At 32.9% G+C, this 26,328-nt stretch overlaps 1 protein-coding gene across 3 annotated transcripts in view; it reads right to left on the bottom strand.

Moving 5' to 3' along the window:
• The window catches only part of LOC113052730 (BICD family-like cargo adapter 1), a 34,555-nt gene extending 9,201 nt beyond the window's left edge, over nucleotides 1-25,354 (bottom strand). Inside the window, exons 1-6 of one of the 3 annotated variants that reach the window (XR_003277108.1) lie at nucleotides 24,532-25,354; nucleotides 21,821-22,036; nucleotides 9,267-9,383; nucleotides 9,129-9,140; nucleotides 4,003-4,149; nucleotides 1,614-1,793 (exon numbers count right to left, since the gene is read on the bottom strand). Coding sequence is in view for 2 of the 3 variants with exons in the window: in XM_026217149.1 (XP_026072934.1) it covers nucleotides 1,614-1,793; nucleotides 4,003-4,149; nucleotides 9,129-9,140; nucleotides 9,267-9,383; nucleotides 21,821-22,036; nucleotides 24,532-24,930 (1,071 nt within the window). In the remaining variant the exon portion in view is untranslated. The remainder of the gene's footprint in view (nucleotides 1-1,613; nucleotides 1,794-4,002; nucleotides 4,150-9,128; nucleotides 9,141-9,266; nucleotides 9,384-21,820; nucleotides 22,037-24,531) is intronic. The other 2 variants (XM_026217149.1, XM_026217150.1) reach the window with 2 other exon arrangements.
• Between the last annotated feature and the right edge of the window lie 974 nt (nucleotides 25,355-26,328).

Here is a 26,328-nt window from a genome sequence, read left to right as displayed (position 1 = left end):
TAAATTAAAAACTATTATAGTCTCAATTTATATTAACTCTTTCCCCACCATTGATGGGTTTTTATGGCTTTTTGTGGTTTCACTGTTATACACTAGGGGGCGCTATTACACATCTTCTGAACGGGTACAAAACCTCCCGAACAAAAACACACGTGAACAGGATGGGGAAACGAGCGATCTCTTATGTAAACAGCTGCATATTAAAAATAACGTGATCACTTACATTTATGCATTTGGCATACACTTTTATCCAAAAGCAACTTAAAGTGCATTTAGGCAATATATATATATATATATATATATATATATATATATATATATATATATATATATATATATATATATATATATATATATATATTTTTTTTTTTTTTTTTTTTTTTTTATATGTGTGTTTCCTGGGAATTGAACCCACAACCTTATGCACTGCTAATGCTCTACCACTGAGCCACAGGAACGATCATCAGCAATAGACAGCATATAAATGAAAACTGCTTAATTTTACAGAGTAAAATATTGATCCAGGAAGTGGTATATGTCTGTGCAAGCTTTGGAGGTGTTGATTGAAGCAATTAATGGATTTATGCCCTGATAATCATACTGCATATTATCCAGATGTAGTTTGTGATAATAATGTTTTTTTGCACAAAACTTTACATTTTTATGAAACCTACCTATATTCAAGTATTGATGAAATAATGTATTTTATGTATTTTTCTTAATTCTGTTTTCTTTGAAATTTGGTAAAAGTGTACTGACAAGCATGCCATTTCTATTGAAACTTGAATGTCATTTATTTAAATATATTCATAATTACACTTATGAAGTTGCAATTTAGTACATTTAACTTTTAATGTAACATAAAATAAGACACTACAGTCAAACGTATAATCAAGTACTTTATATGTGCTTCAGTATGTTAGTCGACACATCAAGACAAGTGTACATTTTGAAAGCTCAACATTAAAACATTAAAATATAATGATTTATAATGTACTTTAAAGCAAAACCTTTTATTTTACAGTATTAGAAAGTACAAACTTTAGTTAAGAAACGGTCATGAAAGTGTCTTTCTTTAGCTATGCTTAATGGGCCTTTTATTTAATTAATAATACAGTATATTATTTGCAAGTAGTTTTTTTTTTAAAAAGAAATTTACTTTTAATATCTGAAGTTCACTAGTGTGCATTGCACATTCAATACAATGGAGCACACTTCTATTTCACAAGGGTCATTCTGCGCAGTTTATCCAGTAAATCATGTGACTTGATCAGATTAGCAATTTTACCAGTAAGCGTGGTAAATGGTAAATGGCATGTCACATTTTTTTTTTAATCTGTTTCCATTATTTTTTTTCAGTGGTTTGTGATTGCAGTTTTGAAGATAATTGAATGCATATCTTATGCAAAAAGCCATTTCTAGCATATAAAATATTTGTTTTTTTTTTATTAATTAAAGTGTTTTATTAATGTCTACACCTACCCCAACCCTTAACTTAACCTAATGCAAATACAGCAATTAATTGTTGTTCAACATGACCGTAGTTGGCCGTAGTTGTATCCCTTCTAGCCCAATCAGACGGTCTCTTCCTGGGCAGTCGATGGCTGATGTACCTGCTCTCTCTCCTGCTCCAGCTCCTCCTGCTCCATGCTCTGCTCGATCTCACAGAGGATGCTGTGTGGGTTCGGACTGAAGCCCTGTAGACTGCGTTCCTCCTTCAGCTCCTCCAGACGAGCGCTCAGCTGCCGTTGAGACATGCGCACTTCCTGCAGCTCCAGCTGACTCTGACGCAGCTGATACGAACACACGAGAGTCAGAAAACACTTAAAACACACCTGAGGGAACACACCGAGCACTAAAAACAATCCCTGACTCACCCCTGAGAAATAACCGAGAGAAACTCGACTCGTCCGTCAGTGCTAATACAGCGTCATGCTCAAGCAAGCATGTGCAGTTACTCATGTCATTGTCTAAATATGCTATTCTCTGGTATTTTTGTCCCCTGTGATTTATTTATTCCATGACCGCAAGTGCCTGATAATAGAAATAAATCAGTGTTTGTAATGATGTGATTCATCTCTGAGCTCAGCGCTCACCGTTATGCTCTATTAGACTGACTGTAAGGCCATATTAAAGAAGTAGTTCTCTTCCATAATAAAGATTTTCTGATAATTTATTCACCCCCCATTTCATCCAAGATGTTTATGGCTTTCTGTCTTCAGTTGGGAATACATTAAGGTTTTTGAGGAAAACATTCCAGGATTTTTCTCCATTTAATGGACTTCAAGGAGGACTGACTTGTAGTTTCAGTGCAGCTTCAAAGTTCTCTACACGTTCCCAGCCGAGGAATAAGGCTAGTAATTATCTAGTAAAACCCTTGATCATTTTCTTTGTGAATTTGGAGGAGATCATAAGATTTTCAACCTAATCTTCCTTTCTGAACTTGATTACAAAGACAAAGAGCTGACAGCATGTAACTTTTTCAATGTGATTACGTCCTGCGTGAATTTGCAAGCAAAGAGGTGGGATGTGGGTGGAGCTGGATGCTGAAACCACGCCCACCTAGGTAGATGGTGGTGACAGCAATGTCAATCCACCTGTCACTCAAGTGGCCACGCCCTTAATTATGCAGAACTTTAAGGCTTAATATAATTTAAACGGATGCGTTATAAAAAAATTCAACCCCTCACAATTGTCATGAAGGGATAAATGTGCTATATAGACCAAATCCACTTTTTGTACCAGGCTGTAAACATGTTTTTTTTCTGCTGTAAAGTTTGTCATTTTAACATGGGGGGTGTGGGATATGGGATTGACTCCTTTTTGGAGCCAGTCTCTGTACCCTTATAGTATTTTTGTATTATATATATTTTATAATGGCTTCTATTGTATTTTATAATAGGTCCTATAGTAATAATATATTATAGTATAGTTGACTATATAAATACTGTATAAATACTGTGTTAATGCATGATAAATTAATCATCTGTTAAATAATTTAACGCGTTTTATAATTATAATGTATGATTGGACAAATGAATGGATGGACCTGTCAGAATTAACCTCAGAATCAAAAGAGTGAAATAAAAAATATATCTTGCTAAAACACAGGGATCCATAAGGATTGCTAACACTATTGCATTTTTTCATGTTCACGTTAATTTAAGACATGTATTTATAAATCATGGTAGCTCTTTTGTATTACATTTAATTTATCCTCAATTTATTTATATTAAAACAAAGAATTACTGTATTTTACTAATAAGAAACATTTTTAAAATAATGAGAATTGCAAAAAGAAAAAGAAAAAAACTATATTAAAACATACAGCTCAATTACAATAATGAGAATTTGAGAACGTTTAATTGTCTAGAAAATAGTGTCACAATACAAATATTATAATGCTCCTTAAATAGGCTTTATTTACATAAGACTAAATATAACTAAGTCTTGTCTGTTTCTTTCACAAGCATGTTCAAGTTCTTGAAAGATTTAATAATATTCAACCAAAGTGAATAAAAATGCACAGCTAACTTTTTTAGTTTTGTCTTTTTTTTTCTCCAAAGTACAGGATAAATCACTCAATCAATAATACAAGTAAAACTTACTGAAAAAAAATATATAGGGCTTTATTTTAATATATATATATATATATATATATATATATATATATATATATATATATATATATATATATATATATATATATATTTTTTTTTTTTTTTTTTTTTTATGGGTATGCAGTAAAAAACAACCGTTTTGAGAAGTAGTGTATATTAAGAGTTGTTTTCAGAGAAAAATACCTTTTTTTTTTTCTTTGACTTTGAAACATGAATGCTTATTCATTTCCAATCATATACAGTTTTGATTCCAATTTTGTTTGGTTCTCAGTGTTCAGTTATTTACTAAAAACTTTGAAAATGCTGAAAATGAAAATGATTTACTAGAACATAAACAGTGATTATAATGTGTGTGTTTGTCTGCAGTGTGATGGTCGCTCACCTGGAAGTCCTTCTGGTGACACAGTTTCTCCAGCACCAGCGTTCGCTCTCTCAGCTCTTCACTCATGTGCTGCAGCTGCTGGTTTTCCTCCAGCATGGCGTTCACACGTCGCTCAAGTTCCTGCTTACGATCTGACAACATCTTTATCTGCACAAGGAGAGCGGGAAGAACACCAGGTTACGGACATCAGCATTCTACACTAAACTTTACAAACGAATGAGTCACGATATATCTTATATAGTATATGAGCCTAATGTATGTGAAAAACTCAAGTGTGATTTCGTGGGTTAGTTTAAACTCTCCTGTAGTTGTAGGAATGCTGTGTTGCCAGGCATCGGTTGGGAGTCACCAACACCTCCACAGTCAGGAATGTGCTCTTGATAACGGGAATATTGCACAACAACTCCTAGAAAATGCTATTGCTCGCAGTTTGCTGTTTTTTTTTTTTTTTATAGTTCAGGATATAGCTGAGTTTGTTTCTTCATGGGAACAGATTTGGAGACATTTAGCATCACCTGCTCACCAAAACATCACAATAATCCTCAAGTAAGACACAGTCCATCAGTTAATGTCCAGAAGCTGCGTGTTTGTCAGAAACAAATCCATCATTGAGACCTTTTAACTTTAAACCTGTCGCTTCCAGCTAAAATATGTGCTCAGATCAAACAGCATTTACAAACCAAAACCGCTCTAAACAGACATGTGAGTGGATTTTGATGTGAGAGATAACAGTAGATGGATGTTTTTACTGAAGGAAGCATTATTATGGATTACGGATTTGTATTTAGACAGAATAAATTGTTCTTAATGATTGATTTGTTTCTTACAAACACGCTTCTATGATTTCGGCTTCTAAGCACATTAACTGATGAACTGGAGTGCTGTGGATAACCTGTGGATTACTGTGATGTTTTTATCAGCTGTTTAGACTCTCATTCTGACGGCACCCATTCACTGCAGAGCATCCACTGGTGAGCAAGTGATGGAAGGATACATTTCTCCAAATCTGATGAAGAAAGAAACTCATCCTAATCTTGGATGAGGCTGGGTACACGTTTAGCCGTGTGTGTTTGAGTGTGTGAACTATTCCTTTAAGTATTAGCATCTTCTCAGAGGTTTCCCTGAATAGTTTCTTTAGAGAAATAAAATGAGCTTTGAGTCCTGATTTGTGTGCGTGACCCATGAAACAAACATGAGCAGAAGTTTAGCATCTCTCGCTCCTGTTTTGACCTAGATCTGCTAACCTAGTTCACCTTCTCTGTGATTAACCCTATGCTGCACCAGCCTTCAGAACCACATACATCTGCTTCTCTTGAAATATAAATGTTAAAACAGCTGATCTAGAGAGTGACGCTGAATATTTATATCCCGGTCGGCTCAGAGGCGTCATGGGCTGGAACAGACTCCTGTTTCTCTCTGTCTGGCACTGACTGCAGTTTCGGGAACACCCAGACACTGCAGCATTTGCCCTTAAAATAGAACAGAAGTTTTCTCCGCTCACTTACAGCTCTAGTACACTCAGTCCACATGGGAGTCTCAAATTAAAACGCCTTTATCTACATCTAGCATTGAGTTTTCTCCCATTCGTTCTTGTATGAGAGGCCTGTCTCTGCTTCTTTAAACTCTAAGGGGTCAGTGGTAGGGTCAAAAATGTAATTAGGCTCCACACACACAAATGCTCCTGCACAGTATATATATATATATATAAAATGGGATGTGTATTATATTGGATGCGTTCATCGTCTCTTAAAGGGACTGCGCCTAATTTAGCTACTGGCTGCTGTAATGTTAATCCAAGAAAATGAAAATCACTCACTACTCTTGACTGAATTACTTTGTAAGTTTAACAGTCAAACCAAAAATTATTCAGACACCAGGTATAATTTTTGATATATATATTAAAACTGTTGAAGGTTTGAATAAATGTAGGTTTGCTTGTATATTTCATTTTTACATTGAAGACTATCCAGTGCTTTTTTACATTTAATTATTTGGTTTCTGTACCTTGACACCTACAAACTTGAAAAAACTAAAACATTGGTGTGAAACAGGCGTATGGTTGTCTGCACCCTGTGCAATGTGTGATTAGTTTACAGCTTTTTCAAGCACTTTGTGATGCATTTTGGAAACAGGAGATGAGCCCCTTTTCTAATGCACCATCTAGCTTGATAAACCCCTTCTCAAAGACATACTGTTTGCCAATTTTATTTGGGTAACACACATATTCTGAATGCCTTCGGGAGAATTCGAATGAGCCATTTTAATCTAGATTAATCTTCAAGATCACAGTGAGATTAATCTAGATTAAAAAAAAAAAATCTATGCCCACCACTAATATATTTATATACATACAGTATATATATATAAATACATTTTATATATATATATATATATATATATATATATATATATATATATATATATATATATATATATATATATATTATGACTGTTGCAAATTAAATAATATGTTAAAATGAACGAATGATGTTGATTATGGCATTGCATTTAAATCTGCTCACGTTGCATCCAGGATTACCTGAAATAAAATAAAATATAGAAAGGGTTTTTTTTTTCAGCTTGTTGGTAAGGGAACATTTCTCATTTTAATTTAGTTTTCATTCAGTTTAACTTGAAATGAAAAAAAAAAACTTAACTGAATAAATGTATTTATTATTAATTATAATATAATTAATTATTTTATTATAATTAATATAATTCATAATAAAAAATAAAAAAACTAAAGCTAAAAATTAACAAACACTATATAGACATATATAAAATAAACTAAAACAATTTAAAAAATCATAGATTTCTCTCCTCTCCTCCTTTTTTTTTACATCAATGTCTGTTGAGTGCAATAATTATTTTTGTCACAATATTACTGCCCTACCCTACTCTACTCTATTTGTAGGCTATTTAATAATCTCATATTTCTCTACCACTTTTAAGCAGCATTAAACAGTCTGTGTAAATAAACATAAATGTCATGTGAGTTGCAGCGTCAGTTCCGTCTTCGCAGTGTATAGGACTTCTGTTAATCTTGATACATTTAACTGGTAATAGTCTAGAGTCTTCAGAAATAATTGACTGAATTTGTCTGTAGCGGTCAGAGAGATGGAGGGAGAGTTGAACTGATCCTATAAATCAGCTCTGGTCTGACAGACAGCTCATCTCTGTATCTTCCACTAATCATGTGACTAATTACCCTCCGTCTCTGAGTAAACCCTGATACTGTAACCTCCAGAGACACTGTGACTGTGCTGAATACTGTGGCAGTATTTTGGAAATCTTGGAGCGTAACAGCTGTCAGAAAATAAGAAGGAAGTGCAGAAGCCCCTGCTTTGAATGACTTCAGCTCATCTGCGGCCGCAGGACTTCACTAGTTTCTCACACTGTAATCTTGCTGTAATGTGATTAGGGGTAACCTCAAGCAAGCAAGAAGAGTCGTACATTTGAGGTGGATTTCTCCTTCAGTCACAGGACATGAGAGCCATTTGATCAGAAATATATGTGATGCGATGGAGTTAAATTCTCAGTATTTGATTGACAGAGCTTGACATCTCTCGTATGTTTCAGGATCAGCTGTCAGCGAGCAGATGTGTATGTACGTTGAGATTGCTTTTAAGAGAAGGTTTTTTTTCCAAACAGGCTAGGACGGAAACACAGGACCCGAGGACTCGGTATTTGCAAAACTGTTCAAATGTTGAGATCTGAATTGGCGTTTTACAGCACTACTCTACTAAAGGAAAAACCCACCTTTAAATCTGCATGTTTAACAAGAGCGCAAATGTTGTTCAGGTCTAACAATTGCATAGTTTACACATGCAGAACAAAACCAGATCCGTTTTCATGCATTATAGATGTGGATGATTGTATGCATGTATGGAGAGTAGAATTTGTTTTTGCTATATATATATATATATTACTCATTTAATCTACTGGAATGTAAATAGAATGTTTCTTTAATACTGAAGTCATTTTTTTCTTAGATGTTTATCTGTACATTTGCACTTCTCTATATGACTGATGTTTGTTATGATTGGCTAATCTCTCATTCATAATATTGCTCATCAGCTAGTTCCTGTTGCTCAGTACTGAATAGCTGTTAATATGTACATGTGGGCTCTGTCCCAAAACCTAGTGAGCTGCCTTGCTGCTTATATTGTCTACATAGGCAGCAGCCTTCTAAGGGAGCATCCTGAAATGAAATGAACCTCATATACTGTACGACTGCTTTTTTTAATCACCCCATGATGTTTTCTTGTTTTAATGAATAACTCATCTTTTTTTAAAGTTAAATGTTAAATGCATATACTTTATAACTAATAAATGACAAACACATACAATTACTAAAATGTGAACTAAAATGGAAATAATAATGGAAAATACAAAAATAAAAATGTAATATTTAATATAATATATTAAAATTAAATTAAATTAAATTAAAATTAAAATTAAAATTAAATTAAATTAAATTAAATTAAATTAAATTAAATTAAATTAAATTAAATTAAATTAAAATTAAAATTAAAATTAAATTAAATTAAATTAAATTAAATTAAATTAAATTAAAATAAATTAAATTAAAATAAATGTATGCATTTAGCAGACACTTTTATCTAAAGCGACTTACAGTTGGGGAATCGAACCCCCAACCTTGCGCTTGATAACACAATGCACTACCAATTGAGCTACAGGAACACTATATATATATACAGTATATACATACAGTATACAGTATTATCTTAATAGTACTGTAGTCACACTGGTGTTCACTATGTTTTGGAACAGTTCCTCACTTGAGTTATTTCAGAGTTGAACGGAGCTTTGTTTTGATCTTGTTGTTGTTGTGAATAGATCAGTGATATGAGCGTGTCCGCTGATGACGGCCTGTGAAACTCACGCTGGCATTGTCACAACAGACACCAGGAGCCAATTACACACCCGTCTCTCACAGACGAATTAGTGAAAAGACCCACATTCACTTTTTCTAGTTGCTTTGATGCTCAGATGTGACATAAAGCAATCAGGACATGATCCAGCAGCGGTTTGCATCGCACAATGAGATCTTCACATCACAAAACGAACATGCAGAAAAGAGGAAGCGGTTCATGAGCACTTACTTCAAGCCCTTGCTGTTTAGTGCAGGAAACAAATCATAATTTGAGGAAGGAAGACAGAGGAAAGCAGATTTTGAAATATATCAGGGTGTCATGATGACTCACTGCAGATAAGACAGTCCACATCCCATAATGCCTCACCTCAGCCTGGAGGGTCTCAAGGCGCATCATGTGCTGGTTGGTGGAGAGACTTTTCTCTTTGAAATCATCCCGTAAAGAATGAACCTGAGTAGACAACTGCTTCTCCATCTCGGCGGCCTGTGGACAAACACAGACAGTAATATCAGTAATGTGTAGATGGTCTGGATGCATGGAGCATGTGTTTGACATTTTATTTACAATGTGAAAAATGAATTGAAATGAAGATTTTTTTTTTTTTGTATTTTTCTTTTCTTATCTTTTCAGGAAGGTTCAGATTTTTACATGTGTCCCTGGAGTCTTAAGTCAAAAATACATTGTATGAAAATGATTGATTTTTTTTTAATGACAAAAATCATTAGGATATTAAGTAAAGATCATGTTCCATGAAGATATTTTGTAAATTTCCTACTGTAAATATATGTAAACTTGATTTTTGATTAGTAATATGCATTGCTAAGAACTTCATTTGGACAACTTTAAAGGCGATCTTTGCATCATCAGATTCCAGATTTTCAAATATTTTTCTACACATCAATGGAACAGTTATTTATTCAGCTTTTAGATGATGTATATATATATATATAAAAAGACCCTTATTACTGGTTTTGTGGTCCATGGTCACATATATAATTATTAATATTATTTTCATTTAAAAATTATTAGATACTGAGCTGATACTACTATTAATTCATTAATTTCTGTTGTATTTTATTTTATTTTTTTCAACAAACATACAACCTACTTTACATGTCACCCAGCTGATACTGTGGGTGTTTTTCCAGCCACTGGAATTAACATTTATTTATTTTCTTGTATATATATATATATATATATATATATATATATATATATATATATATATATATATATATATATATATATATATGTATATATATATATATATATATATATATATATATATATGTATATATATGTATGAGTATTTATTTATTTAGTTATTTAAAAAAAAATCAGATTTACAGGCAGGTATACTACAGTATATGTGTTTTTAGAGCCACTAGATTTAACAAGATATGTTGTTTATTTTATTTTTTTTAAACCATGTCTTGCTTCGGATTTAACTATTTTATGTATTTGTTCGTTTGTTTGCTCATTCAAAAAAATCATGTTTACAAGGTACCAGGTTTATATTTTTATTATAGGAACTATAATATGAAACTGTTTAGACTTTATAATTAACTATTGTAAATTTATTATTATTATTATTATTTTGTACTTTTTTCATTTTATCATATATATATATATATAAATTTTTTATTTTAAGAAATCATGTTCACAAGGTACTTGGCTGATGCTATGGCATGTTTCAGACACAGGATTAAATAATTTAGCTATTTCTTTTTCTCTTCTTTTTTTTAACACTATTTCGGTTTATAAGGCACTGAGCTGATACCATGGGTGTTTTCAAAGAAATTAGAAATTAGTAGCATTTTAACTAGACACTGTAGATATCTCCAGTCTATAATAATCAATACTAACTAGTTTTTTGGACAGAAAAAAAAAATCTGTTACATGAATCAAGAGCTGATTTGTAACCTTTTGACTCATAATGTTACTGTAGCACACATTTTCTTAACAGTAAACCATTTAGCACCTTTATTACCTTTAGAAGTTAGATGTGTTTCAGCTGCTTTTTAAAGGTCAGTGACATGCACCGATGCAAGAATTTATTTAATTTAATCTGATCGATCATGTTATATGATTTCACCCAGAAATATTAGAAGAGAAGCGAAGCCTGTTGCTGCCCCAATAATCTATGAGCATGAGTCATAATACAGAACAACACAGAGAAACTACACCCACACACCCCACACCCACACACACACACACACACACACACACACACATTGATCACATTGCAATATCTCGTGCTAGAAATGATCTGAACATGTTTCTATCTGGATTCTGGAATAGATTATGCAACAGGAGTTAACTACTGTATGAAGACTTTTATTAAGTTTGTTATATAATAAATAGCCTACTAAAATGTTAGTGATACGATGACCACTAAACTGTGTAATGATTATTGTACTAGACTTTCAAATAAGCTATCACTTGTATGCGTTTTAACTTGAATAAATATTTAATGTCCTTTTTTACATTCATTGGTAAATAGCAATGATTGCTCTTTTTAATCTTGGTAATCTTTGGACTGCTTGTTTAAAAATACCATTGTGTGTGACTAGTGTAAACAATAAGAATCACTCATATGCATTTTTCTTAGAAAAAAAGAAAATTAAATCCTACCCTTAATGAGATAATTATTATACACCCATTAAAGATTCATAATGGCACATTAATGGCACATATTACTGTTCTAAGATACTAATCTGCACTTTTAAGGGGGTATATAAGGTATAAAGTTGTTTTTTAATGGTACTGTAAAAAAAAAAAAAAAGGTTTTTATGAAAAAATATTTTTTTTTTTTTTTTTTGTAAAATGTATTCAATAGTTTTTATTTTGTTTACAATTTTGATAAAATTATATATATATATATATATATATATATATATATATATATATATATATATATATAAAATAAATTGATATAATTATTTTTTTTTATTGAACCTTTTTTTTTTTTTTTTGCAGTGTAGCTGTTGAATGTTGTTTTTTTCTAACAGTATGTCTCTGTAATAGATTCCTGACTTTATTTATTCACTCATATATCTGTGATGTGATTTTTCATGAGGGTTTGTGTCTTGCATTTCCTGGCAGGATGAATCTCCTGATGAAAGACACTTTCTAAAATAAAACTCATCTGTTTTGAGAACAAAGTGGAAACTGTTTCAGTTCCGTCACTCATCTTGACCTTGGATTCATCTTTCTGTTGCTGCAGATGAAGACTGGAGACAGATAAAGAAATGTTAGGAGCAGCAGGTTTTCACTTGTAGAGCCCTGGATCAGATTGCTGAACTTCTCATCAGTTTGATGTTGTTTAAAAAGTCATCAGGAATTCATTATTGCCCAGCTGATTCATGAAGTGATCAGAGGGAGGAATCTGAGGGAGTTGAAGCTGTTTTGGTTGTTATCTGTATTTACTCTCATTTATTCTGTTGACAAGTACAAGCAGAAATGACTGAAGTTTTTCGGGAATTGTCGGCTTTATAGACTTATCTTATGCAGGTCTGTGGTTAGACAGGAAAAACAATAAAATGTAACTTCCTGTTTATCTTTACATGGTTAGTGATTAGATTTTTTTTATTTAAAGCTTCCCAGCCAACAAAAAATGCTTTAAGAATATGTTTCTATAAGTTATGGAAATGTTATTTCTTAATGCTCTTTAAACGATCATGCATACAGTTTTTTGAAATGTAATTATTTTTGTAAAAAAAAATTTATGTTAATGGAATATTCCATGCTATAATTTTTATAATTATAGCAATGTTACTTTTAAATGTTCTCTGAACATTCTGAAACGACTAATAACATTTTACAAAAAATTTAACTAGAATGTTTAATAAAGAAAAAAATCCATGAAAGATGTATAAATATTGTTTTTTTTGTTTGTGCTAATATTTTGAGAATATTAAAAAGGTAGCACTTTATAATAAGGTTCCATTTCTTAACTATATTTAAAGCATTAACTAACAATGAGCAATACATTGTTTTATAATCTTTGTCAACATTAGTTAATAAAAATAAAACTGTTCATTGTAAGTCTGTTAAAAAACATAAATATATATACATTTTAATAAATGTTGAAATCAACATGAACTAAGATTAATATAAATGCTTTAGAATAATTTTTCTTTGTAAGTTTACATTAAATAATGTAGTTAACTATGGTATCTTATTGGAAAGCATGACTTTGAACAAACATTCTTTTACATTAACATTTGTTCATAACCTTGAGAGAAACTTGCCAGAACAATCTGAGAAAGTTCACTGTTACATTAAACTGAGAGAAATGTGATTGCTCAGAGTTTGATCTTTCATAGTTTTAAAGGTTTTCCTTGTATGAGAAATAAAAACAGACAGAGAGTCAATAGTTATCATACACAAATAATAAGATGTATTATTTTATCTTTACAAGGTTAGTGATTAGATTTTTTTATTTAAACTGTTTAAACAAAGTGTGTCTAACATTCCCATTCAATGTTCAGTAATTTTGTTTTGTCAGTTGTTTTTTAAAATGTTTTTACAAATATAAATGTTGAGGGAACATTCCATTTCAGACTTTTTTATCATTAATGTTACATGTTCTCTGAATGTTCTGAAACAAGTAGTAACATTTAAAAAACATTTCGGGGGGAAAAACATTCCATGAATGATGGTTTTTCTGCTAATGTTTTGAGAACATTATTAAAGACCACACAACTTTCAATGAATGTTCTGTTAACATCACTGAAATGTTTGTTCATAACTTTGAGAGAACATTCTGAGAAATATTCCCTGTTGCATTTAACTGAGAGAAAATTAATTGCTCAGAGTTTGCTTTTTCTTGGTTCAAGAGATTAAACTGAGTTCTCAGGTTTATTTTACTTAATTAGTTTTTAACCATTAACTATGATTTTGCCTCAATAAACTCCCAATTTGCTGCTTATTAATAATTAGTAAGATAGTTGTCAAGTCTAGGTTTGGGGTAGGATTAAGAATGTAGAATATTGTCATGCAGAATTATAAGTACTAATAAACAACCTATATGTTAATAATAGACATGCTAATAAGCAACTAGGTAATAGTGAGAATTGGCCACTAAAATAAAGTGTTAGCGAAACCACTTATTCAGTTGTACAGTATTCAGAATTTAAAATGCGGATTCACAAGTTTCCGCGCTTTATTAGTTAAAGGCTCCATCACAGCACTTTGTGAGAGGGTTGGAAATCACATTTCTATGGTAGCACATGGAATTTGATTTAACATTAGTGGTTGCCATAGAGATATATTTGGGAATAGTGATTGGTGGTGATGATTTCCCTTAGTCATCCTGTCAGAGGAGGAAACCTGTGACATTTCTGCAGTATAAACTGGAGACACGCAGATGAAATGTTAGAATGCTGGACAAAATAAAGCAATAAACCACTCCACAGTTATTTTATCGCATTTAAAGAGTGTTGAGAGGGATAACATAGCTTTTCTGTAAGCCCAGGAACAGTAATAGGATAAAAGACAACAGTTTTTGTTAAAAACTAGTGTTGTCTAAGGCAAGCTTCACTATACTAGTGCTGACAGGGATGTGATCAAACCTCTATCATTATGTATTAAAGGGATAGTTCAACCAAAAATTACAATTTTTTTTTGTTATGATTTACTCACCCTCATAATGTTCCAAACCTGTATGAGTTTCTTTTTTCTGCTAATCAAAAAAAGAAAAAAAAAAGTGAATATTTTTGTTAACCAAATAGTTGCATTGACTTTTATAGTATTAAAAAAACACTATGGAAGTCAATGGCTACCAGCAATTGTTTGCTTACTAACATTCTTCAAAATATCTTCTATATAACAGAAGATAGAAACTCATAAAGGTTTGGAATAACATGAGGCCAAATAATCATGTCAAATTTTCATTTTTGGGTAAACTATCCTTTTAATATTCTATATATAATCTATATTGATGTATATTATTTTATAGCCACCAAGCAACCACCCAGAAGACACTAGCAACAGCATAACAATACTTTTACACCATTGCAACTACTATACCTAGAAAACAGCCTGAAATAGTAACCATGTTGCAAACTCCTAAAAACCTCACAGCACACCCATATCGAGTGAAATCAGCCTCAATACATTCTAAGTAAAGACATTAATGTTTATTTAGATGCACATTCTGATTCTTGCATTTATGAATGGAGTCTGTGCCTGTCACATTTGCGAATTGCTGTGCACACGTGTAGTTCTCATGTGATCAATTGTGAATTGGCGTGCACGCATGTGGATCCCATGCATGCATTAGTGGATCACTGTGCACACATGTGGCTCTCTTCCGTGCATGTGTTGATTGCTGTGTACATGTGTGGATCTCGTGTGCATATTTGTGGGAGGTATTGTTTACATGCCATAAACCAACTTCATAGCAACCCCCTGGCAATTTACTAGCATCATAGCGTGTCTCCAGCTGTTTTACTTCAAAATCATAGCAGGGATCAGAGGTTTTCTTCTTCTTTTTAAAGCTTTATCAGTGCTCCGGCTGTGTGAGTACACCATCAGCATTTCCAATGCAGGACACCAGTGAAAATATAATCAAAATGATCATTTATTTAAGTCTCAGAATCACCCCATCTTGATAATGAAATGTAGGTCTATTTTGTTGTGTGTCCACCCCCTTCACCCCTCTCTCTAAACCTTTGTAATGTAATTAGTGAAATTCCTCTCTCTGATCAGATTAGGCTGCTGGGGTTCAGGCGTTTTTGACAACCCCCTGCTTCCAGACAGACGTGCATGTGTTGGTGTGTGTGTGTGTGTGTGTGTGTGTGTGTGTGTGTGTGTGTGTGCGAACGCAACAGAAAGCATCTGTCCAACACAGCACAATATGTTCAGTATATTAGCTGAACATTTATGCTGTCTGTATTTGCTAAGCTTTACCTATGAGCTGCTCTACTTCATTATCTAGCTATGTTGTCACTGTATGGCAAGCTGATTTAACATTGAGTCCTTAAAAAACAACATCAATTATAAAACAATTTATCTAGTTGATGCTGCATTTTTTATATACTAGTAACTAATCCATTAAGAGCTAAAGCTTCTAATAGTTACCAGTGCTTATTCTTTAGATACTAGTAACTTTTTAAATTGACTAGTACTTATTCATTAAATACTATTTATTATTTATTAGATGCTAGTATTATTTCAATAGTGACTGGTAACACATTTAAAATTGTGCCATTGATTTTATGGGGATCTGTCATTCAGATATCAGCTATTCAGTTCTGATTAGTATGTATGCCAATAGTAACTAATATATAGAAGTATTCATTAGATACTAAAAATATATTTATTAAATACTATTACTTTTCATTAGATACTAGTACATATTTAATTGATACTAGTAGATATTCATTAGGCACTAGTACTTATTTGAGTTCAATTAAAAATATTACTAGTTCAATTAAAAATCTTTAACATTTGGAATAAGTCCTAGTGTTGAATACAGTTTATGTGTAATAAGTACCAATATCTAATAAATAAAACAATACAAGTATGTAATAAACTAATTGTATTATATATTGAAAAGGTGTATCTAATAATAGGTACTAATACCCAATGAGTAACTTCTAGTATATAAAAAATATGTATTAGTCACTTTTGGAATATATATTAGTAAAAACAAAATGTTTTACTAGTAATAAACTGGGCCCGGTTCCCCAAAACATTCTTATTGCTAAGTAGTTCTTAACCTATTCCTTAACCTCTCTCTTAACGTTATGGCACAATTCCCGACACGTTTGTACACTAAGTATATCTTCTGTAAGTCACACTTTCGTAAGGATGGTCTGGACCATTCATAAGCTCTCTCTTAGCATTGTTTGAGCTCAAGACGCCAGTCGCCGCCACTGTGCAGCAGTCTTTAGAAATCAGCGCAGTACAAGTCAAACTATGCAATGTTGACAATGTTGTGGCTCAACAATGATTTTATGTTATGGACATTTTAAGACTAATAATGCTTTAATAATTTTTATTAGCTTTTATATTCTTTTAATTAAATGCAGAGCCGTTTAGTCCATGTCAATTTTTTTATTCGGCAAAACTTAAGCCCTTTTGACATTTTGCCTGATGTGGCTATATTTAAAAAAAATCGCCTCCCAAGACAACTCATTATGGATCTGCTGGACCTTCTCAGGCCTGGGCTTGCCAGGATAACATGGTGGAGTTTTGCTTTAAGCCCTGAAGTCCAGCTGCTTGCAGCGCTAAGGTTTTTAGCTACAGGGAGCTTCATCGAGGTTGTGGGAGAGGGCTACGGCCTAAGCAAGACCTCGGTGTAAATGTGCATCCACACTGTCACCAACACCCTTCTGTGCCATGACGGGGATTACATCCCATTGCTGGCATCCCCAGAGTCTTGGGCCAATCCATCATTATAGTGGACCACAAGGGTGTGATCTCCAACCTGGTGGCAAGGTCCAGCAAAACTTCAAGTTCCTCTGACGAGAAGCTTGGTGCCTTTTTTACGTTGCTTCCCCACCATATTCTGTATCTAACTCGCTCTCTCTCTCGGTTCATTGTAAATATTTTGCCTTTAATTGAAAACAATAACCAATGGCAATCAATCCCGCATTAAACAGAAGTAACTGCAGCTGCTTGCCAATCAATTCTGATTGTAAAGTACCTTACCATTAATATAAAAGTGTATTACATCATTTTTAGAAGTCGTTAAACCTATGTCACGAAGCGGCACAAGTGGCACAACGGGATAAGGAGGGTGGATGATTAGCGAGGGATACCCGGTTCGTCTAACAGTCGTGTGAACATATTACTGACAATTTGATAATTTAATGAATAGTCTATATTTTACAGATAAATTAAACTATGTTCAAATATATGTTACTGGAATAATTTAAGGAATTTTTCATTTGTATAGAACGTGTTGTCTTTCTTAATGCTGTAATGCACCTTCGCGTGAAGTGGAAAATCAATTCCTGAGCAATCGATGCCAACTAATTCAGCACCTTCACTTGGGACAGCGCTTTTGTAACGTTAAACGTAAGAGGCAGCGAGTTAAGAAGCTTCCTAAGGGACACTTCGGGGAACACATTTAGGAACATAAACAACTTCGGTTAGATATATCTTTTGGGTCTTTTTAGCGCGCTAAGAGTGAGCGTTATCGGGGAACCGGGCCCTGAATAGTTACTAGTAACCAATAAAGTAGTACCATTATATAATATTAAGCACTAGTATCTATTTAATAGTTACTAGTATTTCTTAATGGTTCTTAATATAATAGATACTAGTATCTAAAAATAAGTACTAGTAGCATGTAAATATATACTTGTACGTTTTATAGATAAAACAGCTTAGCATAGTCACTGTCGCTCCAGAATTATTTTTTTTATTGCATTAATGTTTTATTTCTATGTCAACTTTTTCTCGGGTGTTTCTCTTTAAAGACCATTGAGAGAAATAAAAATGCAATTGTTTCACATATTAAAAATATATAACTATAAAGTCATACTAAAAAAAAAAAAAATCATGCAGTTCAAGACATTTTTATATCTCTTCTAAAACTCTTCTTTAAGTTTTTTTTTTTATCAGAAGAGGGAGCAGGAGATTGTTTTATCCTAATGAATCTTAACATTGTATTGAAGAAACAATCAAAATGTTAATGAAATCTCATTTGTGATTTCCTTTTCTTTAGGTTGTTGCTTTATATGTAAGTCATCCCACAGTTTTTGTTGTCCTGTCTTCCTCTATTTCAGTCGGCTGGATGTAATGTTATTAAAGAGGATCTGGATTAAAGCCTTATCCCACCTGAATTCATCCAAGTGTCTCTCTGCCTTATGTCATTTTCTGTCACTTGTCCCACAGAAGGAAGGTCATCTGAGTTTGCAGGTCTAGATCCATTAGCAGATTTGTCAAGCGTATTTAGTTGTCTTATACTCAGAGCCTCTTTCTTGCTTTTGAGAACATCTCTGTCAGCAACTGATTAGTTTAATAGCTTTAAAAAGTTAAAAACACTACCGATGTTAACCAGTCAAATGACAATGTGGTCAAGATGTGACTAGTTCATTCTAGTAGTTACTGTAGATGGTAGATGTTGTAGCTACACCATTCAGATAACTAAGCATCTTTCTCAGTTGATGGTCATTTAAAATGTGGTTTCAAAGGCAACGTTTCTAATTTTCATTTATGTACAAAAATAATAATAACTAAAACTGGAAAAAAATGCATTCACAAAAAAACTAAAATGAAAATATAAATTATTATTATTATTATTATTATTTCAGCTTATGACCAAAGCACCATTTTTAATTTAGTTTAAGTTGAAGTACTAAAATAACTAAACAAATTATGAAAATTTGCAAAACAAACCAGTAAAAATTAAAAACATTGACAACAAAATTACTAAAACCTAAACTAAAATTAAAATAAAAACAACAAAAATATATATAAAAAAAAAATTGTTCAAAGTATTAACAAAAATAATAATATCAATGATAAATCCAAAAAAATAGTTCTAAATAGTTTTTTCAGAAGGACTGTTTGCTTTTTTATTATTATTTATTTTAGTTTCCAGTGGATCAAAATAAATGGGTTTCATTATTTATTAGTCCATTATTTTCTGAGATCATGTTTTGGTTTTGCTGGTGTTTTTGCCCTCAGCTGGAAGCCCTTGTGTTGCCACTCTTGGTTAGTTTATCAGCATTGATTCTTCTTACATTTGTGTGTGAATATTAATTATAAAACTAGGATTGACAGTTTTTAAGCATGTTATTGACAACTGCAGTAAATCTGAATGTTAAAGTCATTAACACTGAAGTTCAAAGCGGTTTGTCAGGGCAACGCGGCTGTCTCGATACAGGAAGAGATTGTTGTCTGACCTCAGCTGCATCATTACCACAACACCACAGCCGTCCCGGGGCAAAATCAATAAGACTCAATGAGAATTCAAATACGCCTGTGAACAAGAGTCGCACATAGAAACGCAACCTTAACTCAATGTTACATTTAACCTGCAAATCTCAATTTCCTGCCAAATCAATAAAACACCATCATTGCTTAGAAATTACTGTATTTATTCAACATTAGCAATTAATCATTTAGAATTTCATCATGTTTCAATGTGACTTCAGCCAGTGTGATGCAAAAACAAATATGTGATTATTAAAAACTATTTATTGATATCAAGATATGATGTTATGCATAAATGATGATGCAACATTTTTTTTAATCGTTCAACAAGGCCTTTAATAATGTAATTCACTGTTTAAACATCCCTGAGTGGAGAAAGATGTATTTTGCCTGCAGAATGGTCTAGTTATGACATAACTACTAACTAACTGATGAAGCTAACCAGTCAAACAACACAGAGCAGGGATGTTGTATTAATATTAGCTATGTTACCACATGACTGCATTAAAATAACATGGATTTTGATGTTAACAGCAACTTTTATTGTTAACTAAAACTATAACTAACCCCCCCCCCCCCCAAAAAAAAAAAAATTTAACATTTCCTTAAATAAAATATTTGTAAAAAAACAAAAAAACAAAAACAAACTTTTAACTCATTTTTTTGTTTTAAGTTGAATTGCTAAAATAATTAAATAAACTGAACTGACTTGACTTGCAGAACAGACCTGTGGCACATTTTTGGTTTAATAGTTTTACAAATTTTTGTATTAAAGTACCATAAATGGACCTATGCAACACAGGCGAAACTGCAAAATTGTGTTATCAAACACATAGTTCATGTTATCAAAGATATTCTGTTTGCTGGCCATGACACATTCAAGTGCAACAGTTGTGAAACAGACCGATTTTCAATTCAAACACAAAGATGCTGAAAAATGGTATCTTTGAAAAGTTTACTTCTTCGTCATCCTCACTGGCAACAGTTAAAGGTTATCATCTTAATTTTCTGTATGTCTTCAAGGTTGCCCTGCTGGATTGTCAGACAGGTAAATCGGATATTGAGCCGCACAGCTGTTGAATTATTGAAAACGGACTGGAGCATAGTGGAATTTTGATGAGTTTGTGTAAAGCAGTTTTTCTGGAAGATGAAGGGACACACTCTGTGCCTTAGCATGAAATTTATTCATACAGTAGCATGTGTGTTGTTTTCCACCCTTCTCTATAATGTGCCTTGCCTTTTCTATTATTTATCATTATTTAGGTTTTTTTTAAATAATTTTTCTTTCCTTTTTAAATGGATTTGAATATTTTTTTACATTGTATTACATATATTATTTTTCTAGAATTATTTTAAATGTTTATTCTCAAATTTCATTTTCTTTATCATGAGTATATAAAGCGGCATTTTGCATTATTTGTATTATTATTATTATTATTATTATTATTATTATTATTATTATTTCTTTACTTTTTATAATTAATTTTAATAATATATTTAATATATAAAATTAAAATAACAAAACAAATATAATAATACAAATAATGCAAAATGCATATATATTCTTTTTCTTTTTTATCATGGCTATATAAAACAAATTGTAATTAAAGCTGCATTTTGCATTATTTGTATTATTATATTTGTTTTGTTATTTTATTTTTCTTTACTTTTTATAATTAATTTTAATAATATATTTAATATATATATATTATTTTTCTTTCTATCATGGCTATATAAAACAAATTGTAATTAAATTGTGCACAAAATGTGCTATGAATAAAAGTGCTCCGTCTTATCTGACACCACAAGTGTATCAAAAGAAACAGGATGCATTCAATCATATAAACAAACTCCAGCCAAAAATAAAGAAATAAATACTACTATAGAGCAGTTAAAGTAAAAAAAAAAAAAAACCTGAACATTTCTTCATCATGAAATCTAAGGTTTACAAACCCATCCAGTTGTTTTGGGCTCGTCTGACCCCCTGCAAGCTGTGCCCATATCAGGCTGAACATCTCACTCACCCTGCTGAGCTGCTCCAGCAGGCGATGGTTTTGTTCTGACAGCTCACTGATGGCTCGGCTCTTGTCACGGTCGGCCTCACGCAGCTGCACCTGATTTCTCTCCAGCTCTCCCTGCAGCTGTTGCACATCTGTCTCCAGTTCGGCCACCCGGCCTTCCCACTCGCCTTCACGACTCTCCAAACGCCGTCGCAGCTCGTGCTTCTCCTGCTCCAGCAGCTGATAGAGAAAGACCAGGGTCACTGACATTTGTTGAGGAAATCGCTGGACTTACCAAAGTTTGCCAGGTTAGTGGCATCAAATCTTTAGTAGATATTCATAGTTCTGTTTAACGCACTTAGTAGCAAATAAACTAGTACTATGATAAGGCTACCAAAATTACTGTTTTTAACTACAGTAAAATGTTCAAAAGGTTTGGGGCCAGTATGATTATTAAAAAGTAATGCTTTTATTCAGTAAGGATTTATTACGGTGACAGTAAAGACGTTTATAATTTTACAAAATATTTGAGTGTTCTATTCATCAAAGAATCCTGAAAAATACAATGTATCAGTTTCCACAAAAAATTTAAGCAGCACAACTTCTTTTTAATATTGATAATAATCAGAAATGTTTTTTGTTTGTTTGTTTGTTTTTTTGCAGAAAATCAGCATATTAGAATGTTTCTGAAGGACTGGAGTAATTCAGCTTTGATCACAGGAATAAAATAATTTTTTTAAAGATATTACAATAGAAAACAGTTATTTAAAATTGTAATAATATTTTACATCTTGTACTGTATTTTTGATCAAATAATTGCACCTTTGGTGAGCAGAAGAGACTTTAATTAAACAAGAATATTTGTGAAATAAAGTACCTTTGGAAATTTCGAAGTGCTCTATGATCTGATTTTTCTCCATGCTGGTAAACTGTTGTGGCATCAAATAATTAAAATAACCCGCCCACAAATGACATGTAAAAAAGAAGCATATGATTGGTTGCCTTATATTTTTATCAAACACTCTCAGAAAAAAAGGTACAAAAGCTGTCACTGGGGCGGTGCCCTTTCAAAAGTATTAAACTGCACCATTTAGGTACGAAAATGTTCCATTTAAGTATTATTGTGTACTCTTAAGGTACTACTCTAGGGATAAATATGGTACAAATTTGTACCTTTTGAAAAGGTACCACCTCAGTGACACCTTTTGTACCTTTTTCTGAGAGTGTATGGTCTTAAAAGGGGCCCGAATAAGCTGTAATGTGGACTGATGCTAGTCAATGATAGCCAGACATTCAGATTTCATGGTCTGAGACTTCCCAAAGTTCTCATGCCATAAAGGGTCAGTCAGGTTGAGTCCCGGGCCCCTCTGAGAGCTCCTGCTATAATTGCAGAAAATGAAATCTGGCACTGATTAAGGGCCATGAAATCCACTGTGACGGCTATCAATGCAATTAACTGTTAGAAGTCATTTCAGTGCTGATTATTTGCTTTTGTAAGAGGATGAAGGATTCCTCAAATTAGTCTGGAAATATGAGTAAGGAAAAGAGACCGGACTGGGATATGGATTAAGACAAGAGGTTTAAGTCAAAGATGTGAACTGGGCCAGGAAAGATAGTTGCATGGAGAAGAGTCTGGCCCTCAGAAGAGAGACAAAGCATTTCTGAAACGACCATAAGAGCTCGTATAGATCTGAACCAGATTCAGCGCTTCACACAGTCGACATTCAGTGACAGTAAACGCTTGGGTCTTGACAAACAGCCGTTAGCTGTGGTTCTAGTTGTTTCCTCAAGCCGTTCACCATTCTTTGATGACTTTATAAAAATCTTAATATAATATAATATTAGTCTTAAAAACATTTGCTTTTAGGATTTATGCATATTTTGGTGCAATTAGAAACCGTTTTGAGCACAGCTGCAGTTGGGAACTCTTCAGCAGTTCAGCATGAGGAAGAAACTGGAGACTAACAGTTTGAGACTAAATGTGTTCGACTCATTTAAGTGATTATGATACATCTTGATTAATAATTAAAAGGCAGACTGACTGCACACCAATTTAAACAACACATGCCAGTGAAATCAATCACAGCACTAGAGTATTAAATTACACTCGTAAAAATAAAGCTTCCTGATTTAAGTGATTATTGATATTTTGGGGATTTGCTTTTCTTTCTTTTTTTGTTTTTATTATAGATTACTATGAATAATTTATCAACTAAATTGTATCCAATTCTTTAAACGCTACCATTTATTGCAGTGCCTTATGTCCATGTGTGTGTGTGTGTGTGTAAAATACAATATTCTTAATTAACAAATATAGCATTTGTTTAAATAGTCATACAATTTTCAGTCAGTTCAGATTCAGTCCCATTCACCAACTTTCCATTATGCACTGGGCATGAAAACGTACTATGTTTGCATTTTGCTGATTTTTATCAATGTTTGGAGTTGTAACTTATTGTGAGCTCAGGATACGTTCGTTTAAAATAAATAAATAAATAGATAAAAAATAAAACAAAAATATTAACAAAACAAACAAGTTATTTGTTACCCTACCCGTATTGCATCTAAAAAAAAAGAAAGAAAAAAAAAGTTGATTATTGTGTCGGAAATATATTGTACGCTGAAACCAATTAGCTGGAAGAATCCAATGGCAGAAATTTCCAAATACTTTTTTTTTTTTTTTATGCAAATTTTTTGCAGTATATAAACTCAAATATAGTGTTAGAGTTCCTCACTTCGAGTTTGTCGTTTAAATCCTTGGTCATGTTGTCATATTGCTTTGTGAGGTCTTGGTTCCGTTCAAGTAGAGCTTTGCCCAGTTTAGCAGCAAGGACCAAATCCTTCTCTTTTTGCCGGAAGAGCGACAGCAGGTCAGAATTCTGTCCGCTCACAGGTGCCTCCGAGGCGGATACATCCAGGTCCTCCTCCCGTTCGCGGGTGAGCATGGCCAGCTCCTCCTCCAGAGCCATGCCGAGCCCCCCGGGCGCGGTGTGTAGCAGCGTGAGGGTCTGGTATTCCCCGGCGGAGTCTGGCGAGTTTTGGCGGCTGGGATCCAGCGCTCGGTCCATGCGGTCGCTGTCCAGCTGCGGTGGTGCTGAAATAACGCTGCGCAGATCGAGGCAGGACGCGGACATCGCCGGAAACACGACAGATCGAGCTCTTTAGACCCGGTGAGCCCGCTTTAGTCCTGGGTCCAGGTGACCTGCTTGGCTCTGGGTCGATAGTAACGCCATGGAAATGGATAAATCGTATCCAGTATGATTATATACGCTTTATCAGGTATCCGGTGACAATTAATTGATCAATGAATCCAATAAAATCCATCAAGCTTCGCTAAATCAGTGTAAAACACTCTCGAGATGGCTGCTCATCACGTTAACCCCCTTGATGATCACCGTCCAGTCGTTGTGTCCACTCCAGAGCACCGGGGTCCCGGTTATTCCCCATTATTGTCGCCCCTAACTCACATCCCTGGCCTATACGACACCCAAATACACGGATTGCTCTCGCGCAAGAGCCTCCTCCCAAACCTCTCTGCGCCCGTGACGTCAGCTAATCAACCTGCTCATCGTAGCCGCCCATTGGTGGATTGTGATAACGCCATATGCTATAGAAGAACTGGGTGAATGACATATGATTGTCACTGGTGTATTGGGGATTACAGTATGTTCTTGAAGGTTAATGACTTCTCATTGATACAGTCAAAACTGGCCTTTTCATAATCTATATTATTTGTTTGATCAAATACAGTTTGTGATATATTCATAAATATAATATTTAGCAAACAACAAATGTATTTTTTTTAATCTTTTTTTTTACTATTATGGTTCATATGGTTAATTTTCCTATTCTGACAACAATATCAACATATTTTAGCTTTCTGTTGATTCCTTCCTCTTATTAATATTCATATAGTATTTTTATTTTTTGTGCATCATATATTTTTGTATTATTCATGTATAATTAATTGATTATTATATATTAACTATGTCATTTATTAATTATTATTATACTATATATATATATATATATATATATATATATATATATATATATATATATATATATATATATATATATATGTGTGTGTGTATATATAGATATGTATATATATATATATATATATATATATATATATATATATATATATATATAATGTAAGTAATTTAAATTATAACCAGTTTATGTAATTTCCGTTCTGCATTTATTTAAAGGTTTTGATTTTTATATTTAAAAACATCTTGACTGCACAGGATGGTTGTACTGTATTACAGTAATAATAATCTAATAAGAATTATTAGTGAAAAAACTTAATTGTCTCCTAATAGTATTTATTTAATCCTAAATAGCTGCTTTGTTTTGTATGTTATTTGTTTATGTATTTAATTATTATAGAAATATTTGAGTTCAAATTGTTTCAAACTTTATTTGACCTCTAGACAAGTTTGCGAAGTGACAGGAATGTAATTAACATGACAGCACATATTCATGACTCTTCAGTCATTGTGTTTTGATTTTGTTTCAGCATGAAC

Source organism: Carassius auratus, chromosome 33 (assembly GCF_003368295.1).
Source record: "Carassius auratus strain Wakin chromosome 33, ASM336829v1, whole genome shotgun sequence".
Taxonomy (NCBI): domain Eukaryota; kingdom Metazoa; phylum Chordata; class Actinopteri; order Cypriniformes; family Cyprinidae; genus Carassius; species Carassius auratus.
Note: the sequence above shows the minus strand (reverse complement) of the source record. Positions and strands in the feature narration are given on the sequence as shown.